The sequence below is a fragment of the Dunckerocampus dactyliophorus genome, chromosome 18 (genome assembly GCF_027744805.1).
Source record: "Dunckerocampus dactyliophorus isolate RoL2022-P2 chromosome 18, RoL_Ddac_1.1, whole genome shotgun sequence".
Taxonomy (NCBI): Eukaryota; Metazoa; Chordata; class Actinopteri; order Syngnathiformes; family Syngnathidae; genus Dunckerocampus; species Dunckerocampus dactyliophorus.
The window spans coordinates 9960920-9980964 of record NC_072836.1 but is presented as its reverse complement, the minus strand read 5'-3'; the positions used below and the strand labels follow the sequence as shown (position 1 = coordinate 9980964).

At 40.5% G+C, this 20045-nt stretch overlaps 1 protein-coding gene across 1 annotated transcript in view; it reads left to right on the top strand.

Annotated features, from left to right (window-relative positions):
• Window positions 1-3871: 3871 nt before the first annotated feature.
• Window positions 3872-20045, top strand: part of fam20ca (FAM20C golgi associated secretory pathway kinase a) — a 35699-nt gene continuing 19525 nt past the window's right edge. The window contains exons 1-3 of the mRNA XM_054758936.1: window positions 3872-4909; window positions 5495-5691; window positions 11032-11110. Of these exons, the coding sequence (XP_054614911.1) occupies window positions 4362-4909; window positions 5495-5691; window positions 11032-11110 (824 nt within the window). The 5' untranslated portion in view covers window positions 3872-4361. The remainder of the gene's footprint in view (window positions 4910-5494; window positions 5692-11031; window positions 11111-20045) is intronic.

The following is a 20045-nucleotide window of genomic DNA, read 5'->3' as shown; positions in this document are numbered from 1 at the left end:
CGTCGGCATCGATTCCTGACATTTATGAACCGGTTAATCATCGTCAATGTCCGCATCTCGATGCATCATCGTCATACCACAAACTAGTTGAGACTGAATCAAAAGCGCCTCTGCTTGCGACAGCCAGTATTGCACTCTATTTTGCCCCAGTTGCTTTAAGATGTGATGTTTTGCTCCTTGTGCCTTATGAGACGTGATAGTTGCAGACGACTTTGATACTGAGTTCAAATAATAACCGAAGAAATGAAAATGGCACAGGTGAAATATACAGTCACTGACAGACACAAAAATATTTCCCTGTAGATTTGAGAAAGGTAAAGTCAAACTTGAAAGTTGAGTGGAATTATTCTTCCACTCATCTTTGAGATGGTTCTTGGTCAAAGGTCATCTGTGAATGGAATACTCGTGCTTTTGAGAGACAGCTTTGGCGGGGGTGCTCCAGAAGTAGAAATTGTATTACAGTTCTTTGAAATAATGAGTTGCCATGGCAATTGTTCCACTTGGAGATTACAGAAGAATGAACCTCTCGGGAATCAGTTCTGCGTGAGAAGACGACAGACGACACAGCGCGATCCGTCAGGATCCGGAAAAAGATACCTTAAAAGTCATCTCCCGCTACACATTACACACATCATGATTTATTGTTCTTAACTTTTAATATTCAGTCATATTCAGTTCTTTTGGCACTTTTAATGACCAAGAACAATATTGCTTAAAACATTTCCTGTAAAGTTCATGAAGGATTTTAGATGGCAACAATTTCACCCTGGAGCAGATTAATTCTATTTCTATTATTTCCGATGGGAATAAATATTTCTTAGTGCAAACAAATCACATCAACCATTTTAATAACAAAGCCACACAAGTGGCCTCATTTTACACATTTCTGTGTGTAAAATCATGAGTAAGGTGACCAGATTTGCCAAAAAAAACAGATTAAAATAAGTCGTATGTGCTGCTAATGGGAATGAATGTGGATGTTTCAGTGTTAACGTAGTGGCGGACACTATCGATTGGAAGATTTTATTGTGACTTTTTGAACTGTGACTCTTTGAAATGAGGCAAATTATATTATCCATGCTCCTCGAGACATGTGGCATACAACGGATTGGAACATTACTACAGTTCTTTGTTCATAATATGAATCAGTCCCGTTCAATAGGAGTTGTTTGTTTGTTAGCTTGAAAATGTTTCATCTTTATGCACAATTCTAAGTACGCTATCAAGCGTAACAAACACACTCACCAAATAATGATACAACTGTTGTTGATTGTATTACTTTGTGCACCTGTGCCTGTCACAGCATTGTGATTTAGTGCGAGGCATGATTGCTTTTGTTTGAAATCTCTGAATCTACTTACTTTGGCCAATTGCTACAAGTGTTTCCCTTTGTGTGGTTTTATTGAAGAACGTGTTTTGCCTAAAAACAACAAAAATAGCCCCAGAGAACACTTATAACACATGGAAGATTAAGGTTGCAGATGATAAATAACCTGATTAGGGAGACTTTGATTAAAATAACACATTTTTGAAGGATAAATAGCCAATTAAGTACAGATTTCCCACAGCAACTTAATGCAGATCAGTGACATGCGGTCAGGGGAGGCTGGTGTCATGAATTGAACTGGTATCGATGTATTTTCAATACGATTACAATCGTTTTTAACAATTTATCTAGTAAAAATTGCTGAATTTTAAAATTTCCTGGTCAAATGGGAGCCTACCTTTTCATGAGTTGGGTGGCGTGCCTGTTTGCGGAAACATTTATTATACACCGTGATTGTCTGCAACCTGTGTAATGTATTTAATGTAAGTGTGACATCATTATTCTTGCTAATCGGACAAGAGAAATGTCATACGGCGAGACGCATTTGTGAGCTGGCAGGTGCTTGTCGCTGCCATCTTTCTATAGAGAAGAAAAGCCAGCGGCAGCTTTTTTTTTTTCAACTTTATTGAAATGCACAAACAGTAGCGCCAGCGTGAATGTGTCAGGTAGAGTCAGCAACAGGTCAAGTGCAATAAAGATACTTTGATCCTCTGCTGAATAAATCTGACTGCCGAGATGGAGGATTATACAGCCATCCCATCACACTTCGAAGGCTTCACTCTATCACTGTGTTTGAAACTATATTAATCAATGATTGCTGTTATTAATTAAATATGCATGTTAAGCACATTTCATGCATTTTTGGCCTAAATGAAGCCCTTTCAAGTGTAAAAATTAGTAAATGAACTAAAACACATATATAAGACATTCAGAAAACACATTGAGACACATTGATATGTAGTATTCTACACTGGTCAGTAGGTGTCAGTAATGTTAAATTAGCCACGGCAAGAAGTCCCAGAAGTAAAAAGAGAAACAGCAACAAGGAACTCCCCCAATGCTAACATTTGTGAGTCTATGTTATCTTATTTTCTATTATTATGTCCAGGTTGGGAAGCCCTGGGCATCTCTGTGTGGAGTTTGCATGTTCTCCCCGTGGATGCGTGGGTTTCCTCCAGGTACTCCGGTTAGGGTTAGGGTTCCAAAAACATGCATGTTAAGTTAATTGGTGACTCTAAATTGTCCATAGCTATGAATGTGAATGATTGTTTGTCTTTGTGTGCCCTGCGATTGGCTGGCAACCAGTCTCACCCGAAGTCAGCTGGGATAGGCTTCAGCACACCCCCGCGACCCGAGTGAGGATAAGCAGCATAGAAAATGAATGGATGTCTACTTTGGGTTATACCAGTGTAAAGGTGACTATAGGGGTGTTATTTCTTGTCTAGAGGGCTCTAATAATGTTAAAAACCTTAATTAGAAGCTCGTAAATAGGTTTTCTATGCTCTAACTATCAAAATAATACATTTATAAATAAGGAATCCTAAATTAAAACCAATCAACCGCGTTAAACGAGGGATTATTGAATAACCAGGCTCAAAAACTTCTCCAAGCTGGACTGGGAACAGACTTTTACAACAAAGTGAAACCCCAAACGTTTATTAAAAACCTCTAAATGAGCATAAAAAAACTCCAAAGGCGTCACTGCCTCACCAACCATGACCCTCACCGTACGTCACCGCTGCAGATTAGCAATAGGATACTGTACATTTCCTTGTGTCTATGTAACAGTCATTTTTAAGATACTGAAAACATTTTTTTAATGTCCTCCACGGTGGACATGAGGACCAACTACTACTACTTTTTTGTATAAAATGATGAGGATGGTTCATGCAACAAATTCATCAAGAAAGCAGAAATACATGAGTGTAACCAAGAAGATAAAATACCTCTTGCATGTATGATTAACTAAATGCCAAAACCAACGAAAATTCAACTTCAAGTGACAGTTTCCAGATTTCATTTTAATAATTGTATAACTGTAAAATTGAATAGTGTATCTAAAATATAGGCAAGTAGAGCTAAACATTGTAATTTATATTTTTCAAATATATATATTTCCTCCCATCATAACAGTAGAAAAGATCATGAATGAAAGAATTATTCACTTGGCACTATATACCACTGCAATAGGCATTTTATATTGAATATAAAATACATTTTCTGCCAAAAAAATAGTGTGGCAGATTGTTTTTACACAAGGAAAACATAATTTTAAAATGCTTTTTTTCCGTGCATCAGAAAGTGTCTGTCTGTCTATCTATCTATCTATCTATCTATCTATCTATCTATCTATCTATCTATCTATCTATCTATCTAAAGCGGATATACAGCACACTGCACAGTACTTTTTCACCTCCTCGTAAATTCACTCCTGGACGTCTTGGCGCTCTCTGGTGGCTGATGGTGGCGTTGCATCCTCCCAGGATTTCCTGTCTGCAAGCTCCGACGTGCATGTCACAAGTGCTGCTTGCATGTTGTGCAGCCAATCGCTTCTTCATGACGCCACCAAGGCTGGACTTCACCGGGATTCTATCGTATTATTGCACACACCCGCGGAGGATGCACACTTGGAGGAGAGACAAGGCAGCGGGAAGACCTCCAGCGATGGCCAGGATTCTCGCACCTGTCGGCCGGTCTCCGGGTTGCTGATTCCGGCCAGGTAGCATCCGAGCGGATCACCTGTTTTTTGGCTTTATCACCAGGAATATACTATTTAGTCAAAAACATTTGGCAGCTTTCATTTTGTGGACCATATCGGTATATATATTTTTGGGTCCTTTTTAAATGATTATTTGACTTTTAACTTGCACAATGGATGAAGATGTGACCATTCACGATGCCCGTGCACCTGTGTAGGCATGAACTCTTCGGACTAATAAAATAACAAAAAAGGATCACACCCTGGATTTTTTAACATTAAAGCCTCTATAAGGTGAAGCTGATTTTGGGTGCACACACAAACCACATCAAAAAGATGATCATGTTTCGTAAATTCAGATTCTTACTCCTCATGGTGTTTTTGGTGGCATGCACCGTGCACATTATGATAGACTTGTTGCCCAAACTGGAGAAGAGGGCATCGGGAACGGACGGCGAGGACAGCGGCTGCCAGTGCGCCCACCACGCCGGCGTGGAGGCGCAAGGCTGGGCTAAGCAGCGCGCCAGGTCGGTGGCCGAAACCGGTTCCTGGCCCAACAAACACACGCTGAGAATCCTGCAGGATTTCAGTAGCGAGCCCAACTCGAACCACACGTCCCCGGAAAAGAGCACCGCCGCCGGGGAGAAAGTGGAAGCTCCTCGGAGGTTGGGAATGTCTACCGAGAAGACTGACGACCACAAGCCGCTGATTGGAGAGGCGAACGGGGGTCAGACGGTGACTGGAGCCGGTGCATCTCGACTCTCCGCTCTCTTTGAGCATCCTTTGTACAAGATTGGACTTCCGGGTCTTACGGACGTGGACACTTTATTTAATGTCAACAATGACATCAGATTTTACCCTAGAGCAACTGGCAACCAAGGATGGTATCTATCAACTATATCTTTCTATCTATCCAGCTATCCACTGTATCTACATTACCTACTGTGTCTATCTAATGTCAAAACACAGTTTAGCCGTTTTTGATCAGGAAACCTCTTGACATTGGATGTCAATATGTCTGAGGTAGATTGGATTAAGTAGTTAATAGTATAATGTGCACGCAATGCCACACAAGTATCCATAGTTGGTCTTTAAAATTGTTGATTGATTTTGCTTTGTCTGAGAAGGGAAGCTAAGGATTTTGAATGCAACTATTAATGAGGTACTGTAGTGAAAGGGTGAAATGGTTAAAATGTAATAGTGTACACATAAAATGACAGGAAGCCAGCTCAATCTCTGTTGCAGTCATTCTGCTCTGTGGTAAGTGAGGATGTTTGATGGCAAAATCGAAGAAAGCGTCACAAAAGTGTAGTAATAGTTGCACACATTCATTTTTCCTGTTATCATGACATCCTCTTTCCGGTCATGCTACTTCTGATTCATCATACTGTTGTATTATTAGATTGTGCTTCATTTAGATTACTCCTGCAAACAGTGTCTTCTCTTCTCAATCATCCGCTTTCCTCCAGGCCCAACGAGGGTGGCAACGACCAGGAGGAGGATGACGAGGAGGAGAACTCCCCAGTGGCCGAGGTGACGGCAGAGTCGTACCCCAACTGGCTGCGTTTCCACATCGGCATCAACCGCTATGAGCTGTACGCCAGACACAACCCGGTGGTGGACGCCCTGCTCAAGGACCTGGTGAACCAGAAGATCACCAGCGTGGGTGAGTCTCTCAGGGTCACTTGATAGTCACATCGTTGTTCATCAGTGGAAGTACAAGTGCAGTTCCAGGAGACTGTTGAGTAAAGGTATATGAGCACTTTGGACACTCTAGGTACACAAGATCTCCACTTTTTGCGGGGTTCAGATCCGGGATCACCAACAGAAATCTGCGAGTAATTAAGATACCCAGAAAAATGTATTTTTTTTAGGGGGTGCACGGTAATTATGGGGCCGATATGAGGAATTATGAAGTCATACCAATAAATCCAATAACATTAAAAAAATGATTTTTAAAAAAACCTCCAATGGGGCGAGATTACCCATACTTTACTGTAGGTGGGTTAGCGTGAGCAAATGAAGCGCTCTGTTTCCTCTGAGCTCACTTGTTAACAAACATGCCGTCGATCATGTGGGACTTCTCACTGTTTCAGAGGAAGCTCGGGGCTTGTTCCTATCTCCGTGGTCTTTGAAAAGTGCAAAATGTTTGGCATAGAAGATCTAAGGGCTAAAGCTAGCATCCTATGATTTCTGTCTTTACGGAATGGCAGGTGGAATCACGGAATTGGCCAGTGAAAATGTATTTACTGTTAAACACGGATTCTTGCGGAAAGTGACATAATTTGAATTAAATTATGTCATTATGTCAGGAGAAGAAACATTCGTGTTGGGAAGTATTTCCCCGACGGACCGAACTAAACGTGCTGAAATGGCGGCTTAAAACACCAGCCGAAGTTGGTGAAAAATCTTGGAAACTCCACTCTTACGGAGCATAAATGGAAGCTAGCGGAGTTAGCTTAGTTTAGCAGCGCATGCAAGTGAGGCTGTGTGTGTGCAACTTAGGCAACATGAGTGTTTACACAGTGTTGTGTTTTACCCCTTTAATGTAAGCGATCGTTTTACAATGCATCGCTCACGTCATGCAGGTTCTGAGTGAAAAAAAGACGAGAGACGCGTTTTTTCTTGCAGCCAGCTCATTATAACCATCTTCAGACATTCTCAACACACACAACACACTTCCACACACAACAACAGACAAGCGGCGGCGCGCAGTGATACGAACGGAGAGAAAATAACGGCGAGCGATTGAGAGGTCTGACTTTTTTGTGGGCAACGGTTTTGTGATGCAAATATATTATTTTTTTGGACGCATGTTGTTTTGGGAAGCAAAAACACTTTAACTGAAGATACCCCAGCAACCAGCCGGAACTAGTTTCCTCCACAACGAAAACCTACCAGAACTCGGCTCACGGGACAAAGTGGGGGAAAAGTCACTGCTCATGGGGCTGTCATACAACTTCATGTCAAAAAGTACAAAATATCCCTTTAAATTGGTTATTTTCGCCGATTCATCTACTATATTGCGTCAAATGAGTGTAAAGGTGACTATGTGGGTGTTATTTCATGTCTAGCGGGCTCTAATAATGTTTACAATCCATGTTTAGAAGGACGTAAACAGGTTTTCTATGCTCTAACTCCATTTATAAAGAAGGAATCCCACTTCGCGGAAATTCACTTATCACGGTCGTTCCTGGAGCCAATTGACTAATAAACGAGGGATTACTTCATAACAAAACACACCTAGCATTGATTGAGTTGCATCCATAAGTCACATGTTGTGGTCATATGTGATACGAGGGTCATTATAATCGATACAGCGATCGTAAGAATTAGGGAGATTGCGTTGATTTGATTATTAAAGCAGTTGACGCAAAATGAAGTTTATTACATGGAAGCAACCAGCCAAGGCGCTGTTGACTTATTCGCAGCTGGTTTGCGGTCTAAAGAAGAACAATATGACATAAACTTAGGGATGTTAAGCTAAGTTCACGTTATTGCACAACTACCGGTACATTATTTGGATCAGTAGGACACAGATTTTCCTCTTCCGTTAATTGTAAAAGATAAGAGATTTGTCGTCAAATGTCCATCCAAGTTCTATGTACTCGTACGACAACATCAAATTGGTTTTCCTTGTATGTTGCATTGCGCAACTGTCTGTCCATTCACACGTAACATCATGCACTTAAGAATTGAGTGTGTTTGTTGTTACTGCTGCTAAAACGGCTTAGAGTTTGATTCAAAGGTTACGTTTGTGTTTTATTTATGTATAAAAGATTCATTTGTGCTGAAGCATGCCTATAAAAATGCTGTGTCGATGCAGTCTCGCGAGTGCCTGCGAGCTGGCATTAAGAGCGTCTTCACCCCCTAATTTTGCACCGATGTACCACTTATCTGTCTCGCTAAAACTGTAAAGCAAAGACAGAAAGTTCCAGCATTTCCTCAGGCGGGGGGGGGGGGTTAATGTTGCTTTCTCTGCCCTGGAGTGTCTCTGTCTGCACAGGCGGCCTTTTGTTCAGGCTTGGGTGAGGCTCATAAATCATACACGCACTTCTGGTGACGCGACACAGGTGGATTTATCATTGCGGCGTAAAGCGTGAATCTGATGTGGCGGTGCGGGCGAGGGGGACGCTCGGAGGAGAAGAAGAAGCGGAAGGCCATGATTAATTTGTGTAGCGAAAGATGGATTATGGGTCAAGAGAAACACATGTATTATCTGTCTAATATGAAAGCAGATGGGCTGGAGGAGAGTGTCATGTAGTAGTTTACTAATGCTGATGTCATGTCATTGCATGCGAGCAGGGAAACAATAAGCACAGATTTGTTGGAATGTCTCCACAGAAGAGGTACTTTTTAAATTTTTTTTTTATTAAAAACATAAAGCGAGCAGCACAGAGCATTGAATTGAGGTCACTTGTGGCTTACAATCGCATCGCTCAAACGTACCTCAGTCAGGGTTTATAGATGCATTGTTGTGGCAGAGTTTAATCTTCAAACTTAATGAAGCTACACGAGAGCATCATCCCATTTGACCTGGCGTCAACAAATCTGCTTCATGACTTGACCTCATGGCTTTTCTGCAGCTTGGATTTCTAACACTGAGCTAATGACACAGTTTATTGTACGGTCCCAGAGGCTTGAACATCCATGAATAGAATATTTGTAGGGGCTCGTTTTTGTTGTTTTGTAGTGCGGTTAGAAATTGGTACTTTTACAGAGAGTTAGCACTCATTTAGTTTTATTTTCATCACACTTGTAGCTATGTCTATGTTGTCATTTAAGGTATTAAGTAAGTCCTAATGTGCGGTGTTTGCTGTCTGCTGCACGCTACGCTGGGTCACTTAAAAGTTTTTTGAACTGCAAATCTACTTTCAGAAGATGGACTTTCCGTTTTATTGCCTTTAAGCACTTACCCAGAAATAAAGGGTTGGTGAGGACCTAACCAACTTCAAGTGAGGGGCGGGGTTGCCAGTTCAGTTGCGTCATGAACACATAATTATTGTTATGTAGACTTGTGCAACCACATCACGTTTGTTTGTTTGTTTTGTTGCGCAACTTTTCATCCGTTCCACATACAGTTCAAATGGAGTTCAAGGGTGTTTCAAGTGTATTTGAATTCATGGGCATCTTTCTGCTGGAAACGACAAAAGAAAGAAGTTGAATTAAGAGATAGGAAGTGCATGTTGACAATAAAGTCTCTTTCTCAATACACGCATATCCAGTGTTTTACAAATGATTAGAATGCTGTACCTCAATGATTCTCAACTGGTGGGTGGGCACCAAAAAGTGGGTTGCAAATCCATTTTGGGTGGGTTGCAGACGACTCGTTAAAAATTAAATTAAAATATGTACTATACAATGATGTCTGACTTTTTTTTCAAGTAAAATTGAGCAAAAAAATAGTCATCGTCCCCCTTGGCATACAATCATTGCAGAGTTATAAGTGAAATGCAGTATTTAATTAGAAATGATGAATTATTTGAACGCATGCAGTTGTCATGTTTCTCATCATTTTCTTAATAAACTCCTTTAAAATGCACTTAGGACATGTAAATCATGTGTATTCATGTTTAACGACAATAAACGCTTTCCTGTGTCATTTCCAGCTGGATGATACAAATTTACCAAATAAAAATGCACTTCAACAGGCAATAATAACTGCGTGACACTACCCTTAGTTCATCAAATAAAAATTCACTTTGTGTTTAAAAATGGCCAGGTTGTGAATTGTTTTTGGCTTAACTGTACTGTATGTGAATAGAAACAGTTATATATGCTATATACGCTTACAGTCTGGCTAAGGTATGTATCTTTTGCGTGTAAGTGTACATGCATAATGTGAACATCTGTCTGAGAGGGAAAATGGACAGGGGAGATTCGACCCCGGGGACCCAAAAAGTTGTAATAAAAGACTGAAGTGTGCATGCGAACCAAGTGTGCAAGAGAGAGAAGAGACAATAAAAGACAGCTCAAGCATGCTAGGTGGTGGGATAGTAAGTGGCTCCTCCGCAGGGGGGGCTTTTATTTGGATACAAGAGTTGGCCAGCAGCGCAGTGCCGTGAGACGCTCCAGTTAATGCGCTGTAATAAATGAGCAAATCCCCCAAAGCCTGTCCATTAAGAGTCAAATAGGCAGCCATTTAGAAGAGCCCTACTTTTGAGACTGAAGTAGATCGCTTATTATTGCCATGATAGTGATGAAATGTTTAATTTGTAAAAATCAAAGGTGTCTCGTCTGTTGGAGCTGATTTTATTGTTGAATTTAGGAAAAAAACAAAATGAACTGCGCAGATAAAGCTAATAAAATGTCAGACGAGCATTCTGCCAATGCTTTTATTGTTATTAACGAGCTGCCTGGAAGGCACTGAGTTTGCAGGATTACGTGGAACTTTGTGAGCCCGTGGCACGTGTGCATAGCGAGAACACGTTCAATTTTGGTGCTCATCGGAATTCAAATACATCATTTCTTTTCTGTTTCTGGTGCAAATGGTGTTTGCCTATTTCATAACCTCCCAGCAAACTTGGCAGTGCCCTTTTATATCATTCATGTGATTGGTCATGGTCATGCTTTTATTTGTTTTGGACACGCTTAACAAGTTCAAGCAACATCACATGACTACAGTTGCGCAATTCAACATGTCTGAAAAGATGTAGGAAGGCGCAGAGCTTATTATTGAATACGCTTTCACTTTCAGAGAAGAATACAAAGATCTGTCTGCCTGTGCTCTATTGGGGTGCCTTTGAAGTTTATTGTGCTGTGTGAAAACATTGCTCATGGTGAATTATTGGTCTTTTTTCCCCACAATGGCTCACACTGCAAGTCCCCCCTATCCACTTGTGTTTTTTTCCAGAATATTTTCACCCCACTTATCCAGAGCACTCCCAATTACGCTTTGATTGCTGATTGTGGTCAGCAGATGTGATTGCTTTGCGATTGTATTCAGCAAACCAGCTGTGGATCTGCATGTGTTTTTACATACGTACACTGTTCCTGTCTTTTGCAGCTATGAAATCAGGAGGCACCCAGCTCAAGTTGATCATGACGTTCCAGAACTATGGACAAGCTCTCTTCAAACCTATGAAGTAAGTGCATATGTCCACACAAAGACGGATATTTTGGCTTCTCGTCCACATGCAAACGTAGGGTTTTTTTTGTTTTTTGGAAAACTCCGGCCAGAGTGGAGATTTTCAAAAACGTCAGCGTTTGCGCGTGGACGGGGAAAACTGAGCTTTTGGGTTCGTGTTGTAAGAAATGTGCGACATTATCTCATGTTTTTAAACCAACAGAACACGAGGTTATTGACTCACGGGTGTTAGTGTCATTTCATGCAGCAGTAGAAGCACATGCATGCGCCTCGTAACATGCATGGGCGATTCAAAAACATTTCATAGTGTTTCCTGGGGTCCGTTGAAGTGTGCACTGATTTTAAAGATAATGCACATGTTACGGTACATCTAATATTGCACTATATTGATGAACAGAGGCGGTGTAATGCGACCAAAGCTTCTGATCGGCCAAAATGCACATGACAGCTGGTGAATGTTTTTACCCGAACATTTTTTTTAAACTCCATTCGTGGGGAAGATTTTTTTTTTAACACCGGAGTGGGGGAAATGTGCTGTTCGTTTGAAGAAAGCCTAAAAGCCCACACAACTGTACGTCTCCCCTACGAAGTACCAGACAAATGAAAAAGCAAACATTTGGTTCATGGAGGCTACTTTTAATACTACTTCAAAATAAATCTCACAGGATTTATCCGCATCTTTTGATGCATTGAGATAGATCGCTCGACTCTATGTGATCTTCTTCTGATGTCTGTCTGCTTTTTAATTAACTTCAACAGGCTTATGTGTTAATTAACATGAGCACTGGGCCATAATAGCACTTGTCTTTGGGGAGACGTATATGCTAGCGAAGGCACGTTCCACATGAAAAGGAAATACCCGTCCTCTCTGTCTCTCTTCGCTGTCCCGTTGAATTCCCCCGCCAACACGGATAAACAGCGTCCGGGCCAACTGGGCTGTGATCAAAAGTAATTGCTCAGAAGCTCGCTTTGACGGCTGTGAAATGCAGAATGGTTTTCTACATGAGTGCCTCGCTGGAGAGTGTCAGATTCTCGGAGAGTTAAAGACAAATAGTGTTTTTCAAACAACTACTGTATGGCTGGGGAGCGATGCAAAGGTAGCGGTGAGTCTGGTTTAAGAGCGTCATGTTTGGTCTAGTTAAAAAGCAAGTGGACTGAGATCGCTTGATAGATGGGTTTTGGTCCACCTGCACGTGAACTCTGGTGCGGTTCAGTTCATCTGAGCTCAAATGTGAACACTACACGGACCAACGACTTGGACCAGTGTTCAAATGACAGCAGACACAATTATCTTGCTACACACGTGTGTTGCCAGCTATTTTGACAATACTACCAAAATGTTGTAAGTTGAGTTTTAAAAGTGGGAACTTTATTTTTAGGGGGGCTCCGCTCAGGATTTTATGCTGCCGGTCATCCATGAGTGAAATCGGCCGATACGGATACTGATCATACTGATAATTAAATATAAATGAATAAATAAAAACATGAGTTTTTTCATGTTTTTCAGCTATTGGCTATATGACCTGAAAAGGGAACCGTAAAGGCACCTTAATTTAACATCTTTTACTTATTTTTTCAAGAGAACATATATTACTCATGAAACTTACGGAGGTTGAGATGCCTTCTGGAGACTTTGGATGTGAGCTCTAGCAGGACTTCCAGGTAGCACATATCTGGGCTCCAAATGAGAGAGCGGTGGGCGGAACCCGGTGTCTTCCGCCGCTGAGAAAGGCTGGTCATCTAGTCAGATGAATTAAATTATTTTTTGGCTTATTTGCTTAGCCGTCTGACTGTCTCGCACATCCAGCGTTTTGGCTGTGCCAGCTGCCGTTTGACCGATGCTGAACTGAAGCCTTGAAAACTCACCATACTCATTACAGCTTTTTAACGTGCTACCCCTGCAGGATAGTTTTTGTGACATGTGCTGCAGAGTGCTAATTTTACATCACTCTCACAAAAATTGCAAGTCCCACCCGACAGACATGTTTGTTTGGAGCCGGGGGAGGAGCCAAGGGTTCGCTACAGGCTGCAGTAGTACGAGCCACAGGCGTTGAAAGGCATTCATCGACATATGCCGATCGCATGGCTGATTCATCGGAGCACCCCGATGTACTTTTATCCCTATGGTTGTCTTTCACACCGGAAGGGGCGTTGCAAGGGAGGGAGAGATAGGATTATTAGGAGAAGGAAGTCTCCTCATAAGACCACTAGCCATCACTGTCCTTTTCATAATAGAAGATCCTTTCATGTGATGGTAAAGATACCATCTTCATCCTTGACGATGGTCCTTTATGATGTCTAATTTCACTTTGCTTTTCACTTTCACTTTTTTATTTTTTTTTTATTTTTTTTTATTTATTTTTTTTTTTTAGAAAAATATGCTTCATGCTTGGGAGGCAAGGGCAAAAATTTCACAAAAATGTCACTTTATATCCAAGTGTCATGTCTATAGCGTCGTCCCTTGAGAATACATTAAATGCGTGCTGAAATGTGAGGGGCCTATCACTATCAGTTCTTTATTTAGCTTGAGGAATGATAAGGAAATCTGTTTCTCTGACTGGCACAATAAAAGATATAAATCAGACAGCCCAGAGAGCACTGCTGGTGTAAAAATATCACAGTGAAAGTCATGAAAAATAACCTTTGTTTTACTGTCGGCGTGTCCCACTTTTATTTGAGAAGCGTACGGTGTTTGGTATAGTAGTTCACAGTGAGGGCTCGAAAAGAATGATGATGTTTCAGTTCTACTTTGAGCAGACAAACTAGTTTCTCTGTACATACTGTACATTAGGGATGGGGGATATGGCCTAAAGTCCGTGTTGTGATATACACTGAAGCCTCCTGCAATAACAATATATCATGATATTTAGTATACAAATGATAATAGAGCAATTTCAGGTTACATAAGCCCAAGGAAATGCCAAATGGTTCAAATATATATATATTTTTTTTTTAATAAAGAAATGTGGCATGTTCATTTGTGCAAAACTACAACATAATGCTGCAGATTGACTGACTTGAAATACAAGAAAATTATAGAACCGTTTTTTTCAGTAGCAACAGTGCCATGCCATAGAAAGTCAAAGTGCAAAACTGTGCAGAAAGCAGTACATGTTTGTTATTTTTGCTTAAATGACATAAGAATATTAAAAAAAATACAATTGACAAGAAGCAGTTTTAGTTGTCCGAAAGGTTTTTGGGGAGCAGCACCCACTGTGAGGAGCTAGTCCGTCCATCTGGAGCCTTGTTCTAAGCCCAGTATAAAGAGCTCCGTGCCAGACTTCCATGTCTGTCTGGCTCGTGTCCCCAGTGCCCATCCTACACACTCCCTGCCAAGATCCTGAGTATGGTGTGTACATGCAAATATTACATCTTGCCAAATGGATATTATTATAGGGTCAAGTCTGCTTCTTCATGCTATTTAAGGCTCACAAGATCAAATATTCATGCGTTTGTGTAACTGGTGTGATTACATGTTACATCATCACGCTGTGGCCATCCTGCAAGAAATTGTATTCTGACTTCCTATTGTAGCTCATCTGCATGTACAAGCTTGGCTCTTATAGCACTCGCCAAAACCTAAACCGCTGCTTTATTTGTATCCCCATGGGAAGGATTACATTGGATTTGTAGTAGTGTAGTTTGTCTGTGGTGTGTGCAAAACACACACCACGCTTTATTTAAAACAGTTTTAGATTTGATTTATTTACTTTTTCAAATATTTTGCTGTACTTAGAATTGTATCACTACTAATTTACTGGTTTAGTTTTTTATTTTAACTTTAATATATTTGTAATGTGCATCTATTTTAATTTTAAAACGTATTTATATTGTAATTTTTATGTATCATTTTAATACAATTTTTTAAATTGTATTTTATTTAATTTTATTATAGTTGATATAATATAAAAATAACTCAAGTTTAATTGCTCAACATGGGCCAAAAATAGCAGAGGATTTATGATTTTAATGAGATTTTATTGGATTAATGACTCTTAAATGCACTTTTTTATCCCCCTTGCTTATTGGAATGTGTGCCACAATCCAGAAGATGAAGTGGTTGTCTACAACCGTACATTGCTGGGGGGGGGTAATCATATTGTGGTATGTTACGGCTCAAGTAAACTAAAAAGATCCACAGGATTCATAAATGGAGGTACATTATATTCTATTAAACATGGAATACAGTCATGATTTGCTTTTAGGAGAGACGTTTGTAATATTTGAATATTTGACCCATGACCTTTTTCATGACTTCCTATTCCCGTTCTCGAGCTACAATGTTACAATTATGTACAAACCAGTTTAGATGCCTTCATGTCCTGTAAATACAAAAGTGGGAGTCGTCGTGTTCAATTCCATCTGCCTGCTAACACGAAAAGAGAAGAATTGCCGTTTTATCATCTTCAACCGTAGCATTGTGAGGGACTTATGACACAAATAACAAACATCTGTGGGCACACACACACAAAAAAAAATAAAAAATCGCAGATTGAGCTGTCGATGTTATGCTGTGCCGCGCATTTGTTGACTGAAAAAATTGAAAGGCGATGAAATGCAAAGCGAGGGGAAGATAATAGCATCACATTCATCACGCTGAGGTGCAGAAAATCCCAGCAGCACCCGTTGTTAAGAACCTGAACGTCAGGCTACATGGATAACACACATATGCACGACCTGTAAATGAATAGCATGTAAATGTATGCATTCATGGCATGCATGCGCAAACCCCCTCAGGAATTCTTCACCGTAGTGCAGCTTATGTCATACCCAAGCCCTATAAGATTTTTTTTTCTACTCCTTCTTATAGAGGCCATTTATAAGTGTTTTCTTAAAGAGCCCCCGTGAGAAAATTACAGTGGAAGCTCTCAGATCAAAGAAAATCAGTTGCTTATAGCGATTTTTCCCCATGGAGCATAATTGAAACAGAAATAGTTCCAGGGTCAAACTGTCGCCTCTCCATGCCTTTTTAAGTCGTATTTTTAACTCCCGTAAATGTCATACAAGCGTAAAAAAAAGTAAGTCAACCACTGTTACTAAAGAGGAAAAACAATAACAGGCTTTCATGACGAAGATGTAATATGGCGCATCCCGTATCCCATCCCAATTTTAAGTCTTGGAGGTCCAACAATAGTGTATTGGAGGTGGAGACATGCCGTTTTGTGTGTCTGTATCTTTTACGCTAATGAGCTGTGTTTGTCCACGTCTGTCTCCAACAGAGTGTGTGGCTCCAAGAAGCGCTATTGTGCATTTGATCCACTTTTTTACGTATACACTGCAACTCTGCACAACGTAATAGATGCCATGTATCGTAACGTCAACGTAACATTACGGAGTGGGACAGGTGGACATAAACCTCAGCAACACCAGCTACCGTGCTAACGATACAGTCACATTTTGAAGGGATAGTTCGCATTTTTTGACATGAAGTTGTATGACATCATCAGCAGGGGACGATATCTAGAGTGACTTAACACACCCTTGGTCCGGCGAGTCCAGTTCTGGTCGGATTTCCGTGACGAGGAGCGTAGTTCTGCTTTGTTGCTGGGGCCATTTAAGTAAACAGTTTGGCTTCACTAAACAAAATGCATTCAAAAGAGTAATATATTTGCATCATAAGAATGCCTCCTCAAAAAAATCACATAAGGCACCTTCAAATTAGCTGACATTTTTGCGGGAATGGGAGGTTTTGTATGAATTTGAGGCAGATTTCTGCTGAAAACGTTTAAAGTTTAAACATTTAAAGTTCTGCAGCACAATGCCATCACTCACCTTGGAGTGTGTGTGGTGACTTGGATGCTGCAGAAGACAGGTGTTGACCACAGCTGTCTCACACTGTCACTCGTCAACGGGAGCAAGTTCTGCAGGGTTGACAGAGTTCAAGCACCCTTCTCTGTCCACCCAGGGGTGGGTGGTGCTGGAGAATTGGGGGTTATCAGCGAGCCAAGCCGAAGCCGCCGCAGCTGTGGCCGCTCAATCATAGACTTAGGATGAAATACGCGGGAGGTGTTGACGGCGGGTCCGCAGACTGCACACGAAGAGGGAGCCTCCTCATAAACTGTTGACCTGTCAGCATTCACAACGTGGTCCATGTTGATGGTTTTTACTTTATTCAAAAGTTTTCATCCTGGTTTAGGGATTGTCATTTAAAAACGAAAATCTGGAAAATTCTAAACTCTACTCAGATTACTCACATTACTGCTCTCTAAAAAAATACTGTTTTCAAATGTATTTTCCACAGAAGTTCTACATGTGTTGCCCTTTGAGTGTTTTAAGTAGTATAATTTTAAAAAATATAGCACATTTAAAAAAAAAAATGCAAATAAAATAAAAATAAGTAAATAAGAAAACAATAAAAAAAAGTAATTAAAATAAAATAACAACTATCAGCATGTCAGTAAAAAATATGACAAACAAAATAATTATAAAATAAAAAAAAATTGTCAAGATAAATACAATACAGAAATAAATGATCATTGTCAACAGCTGTTTTAGCTGTTTTATAACTAACTAGTGTAATACCATTTTTATTTTTTAAATTAAATAGATAAAAGGTAAATAAGAACAAACAGAATAATAAAAATGAATTTGAATTATATGTATTAGCATGTCAATAAAAAGTAGTATACTAAAATAAATAAAAAATCATTTTAAAATGCAGTATATAAATGAAAATAAATATAAAATAATACCATGTTAGAGTTTTTTTTTTATAATATTCTAAAAATAATAAATAATACTAATAAATAAATAATGCAATATATCAAAATATTAGCATGTCAACAAGCTTCCAAAGTTCAGTTAATTTAATGTTCCCTTTGTTTACATTAAGACAGCCGGTCGCAAGGCACATATAATCAAACAACCATGCACACTCACACCTACGGGCAGTCTCCAATTAACCTGACATGCATATTGTTTTTTTTATTTTTGGAGTCCCCTTATGCATGCACAGGGAGAACATGCAAACTCCACACTGAGTTGCCCAAACGGAGATATGAACCCAGAACTGTGTGGCCAACATGCTAACCACTAGGCCACCAATGCAGCAGGAATTAATTCAATCTTTTATGCCCACAATGCTTCAAGACAAAGCTTACCGTGAAACACTAGCTTGCTCAAATCACTTATGATTGACGACATTCTTACTAATTGCCCTTTGTGCTATCCACTTCATACCTCGTGGCACGTAAGGCTGCTTCCACGGCGCCCCGTTCCGTGTTCTCCAACCATCGAACGTATTAATTATTTAACTAATAATCAGCACATCATGCCCATCCATCGTCCTCATTTCATCACTGGTAAATGATTACAAAAAACATGTTTTGTTGCATCCTCATCACACTCTTCTTCCCTTCAAAGCGTGCTGTCTTGGCCGTTGTCCTGTTCACTTCAGTCGAGTCACACACAGGCACACACAAGAACAATCACATGCCTTGGGAAACAAACGGAGAAAGAGAAAGTGAAAGGTAGCTTCTCAGAACACCGAGCAATTTGTCTGAGCCAGCTGTCCAAATCAATGACAAGCTGTAGAGATCAGGCGGGCTTTGTTTGCTGGCCAGAGAGAGAAATCGGGATAGATTTGAAGGAAGAGAGTGTTTGTTTGTTGGAGAGCATCTTTTGAACATGAAAGGTGGTTTTACTGAGAATAAAGTTAGTAGCTATTGAGGTGCATGCAAACTTAGGCTGTGTTGTGGTTTGGCACTCTGGTGCGGACCAAAAATGTTAAAAATAAGATTTTTGGTGGGCAGTTCTCTCAGCGTTTCCACAGGTATTTTGTCAGAGGACCAAAGGCTGTGCAGTAAAGAACATAGGCATCGGGTAAGGACTTGATTGGGCAGATTTTGTGACAGATTCCATGATGTAACTCAAATACCGTACAGGCCACACCTTCTCATTCAATGCGTTTTCTTTATTTTGACTATTTACATTGTAGATTCTCAATGAATGAACACATGTGGACTTACTGTATGTACTGTACTTAACAAAAAATGTCGAATAACTCCAAATACGTCTTATATTTTAGATTCCTCAAAGTAGCCACCCGTTGCTTTTTTGGTAGCGCTGCAAACCCTTGGTGTTCTCTCAGTGAGCTTCATGAGGTGCTCACCGGAAATGCTTTTCACTTCACAGGTGTGCCTTGTCAGGGTCACTTAGTGGGATTTCTTGCCTTATTAATGGGGTTAGGAGCATCAGTTGTCCAAACTTTTGGCCTGTACTGTATTCCAGAGCAAAATGTCGCACGCTGGGTTGAATACATAGGTGGTTTCTACATTCTGCTTTATTTACATGCTTGGATTTTACGAAAAGCTTCTATAATATACTTTTAAAAAGAGCCGTTGTCACACATACTGAAGGAAAGGGCACAGCAGAGAGTTTGCCATGTCAGCATGAACTGTACTATAAGTTTAACACTGGTCCGTGTCTTCGGTCCGTGTAGTGTTCACGTTTGAGATGAAGTGAACTTGAGGCCCTTCCCTCAAGTGGTCTCAGTTAGAGTTTAGGTGTTAGTTTTGGACTTAGGGTTAGGGGGTTCGGATTCACCACTTGTTTGGTGCACACCAGGATTTGGATGGTCGTGATCACACTGGACCAAATGAACAGCCCAAATGACCAAACGAGTGTGAACCCACCCCTAGTCCCCTGTGTGATCCCATTCTAACATGAATATTTGTTTTTTTTTAACACACACGTTCTTCTGTTCTATTTGCCAGCTGTCAAAAGAAAATGAGGTCTTTCTCTCTCATTGTCTCTCTTTTGTCTGCTTCATCCCCGTCTCGGCTCAGTCTATTCTTGATTTTTTAAGGGGGGGGTCGACAGTTTAGCGTGTGCCAGTGTGTCATCTCAAATCTCCGATGACTTGCTTTGTGACAGGCAGACTCCCGACTCAGACACTCCGAGAGGAGAGAGAGAGAGACTTTTCTTATTTTAGA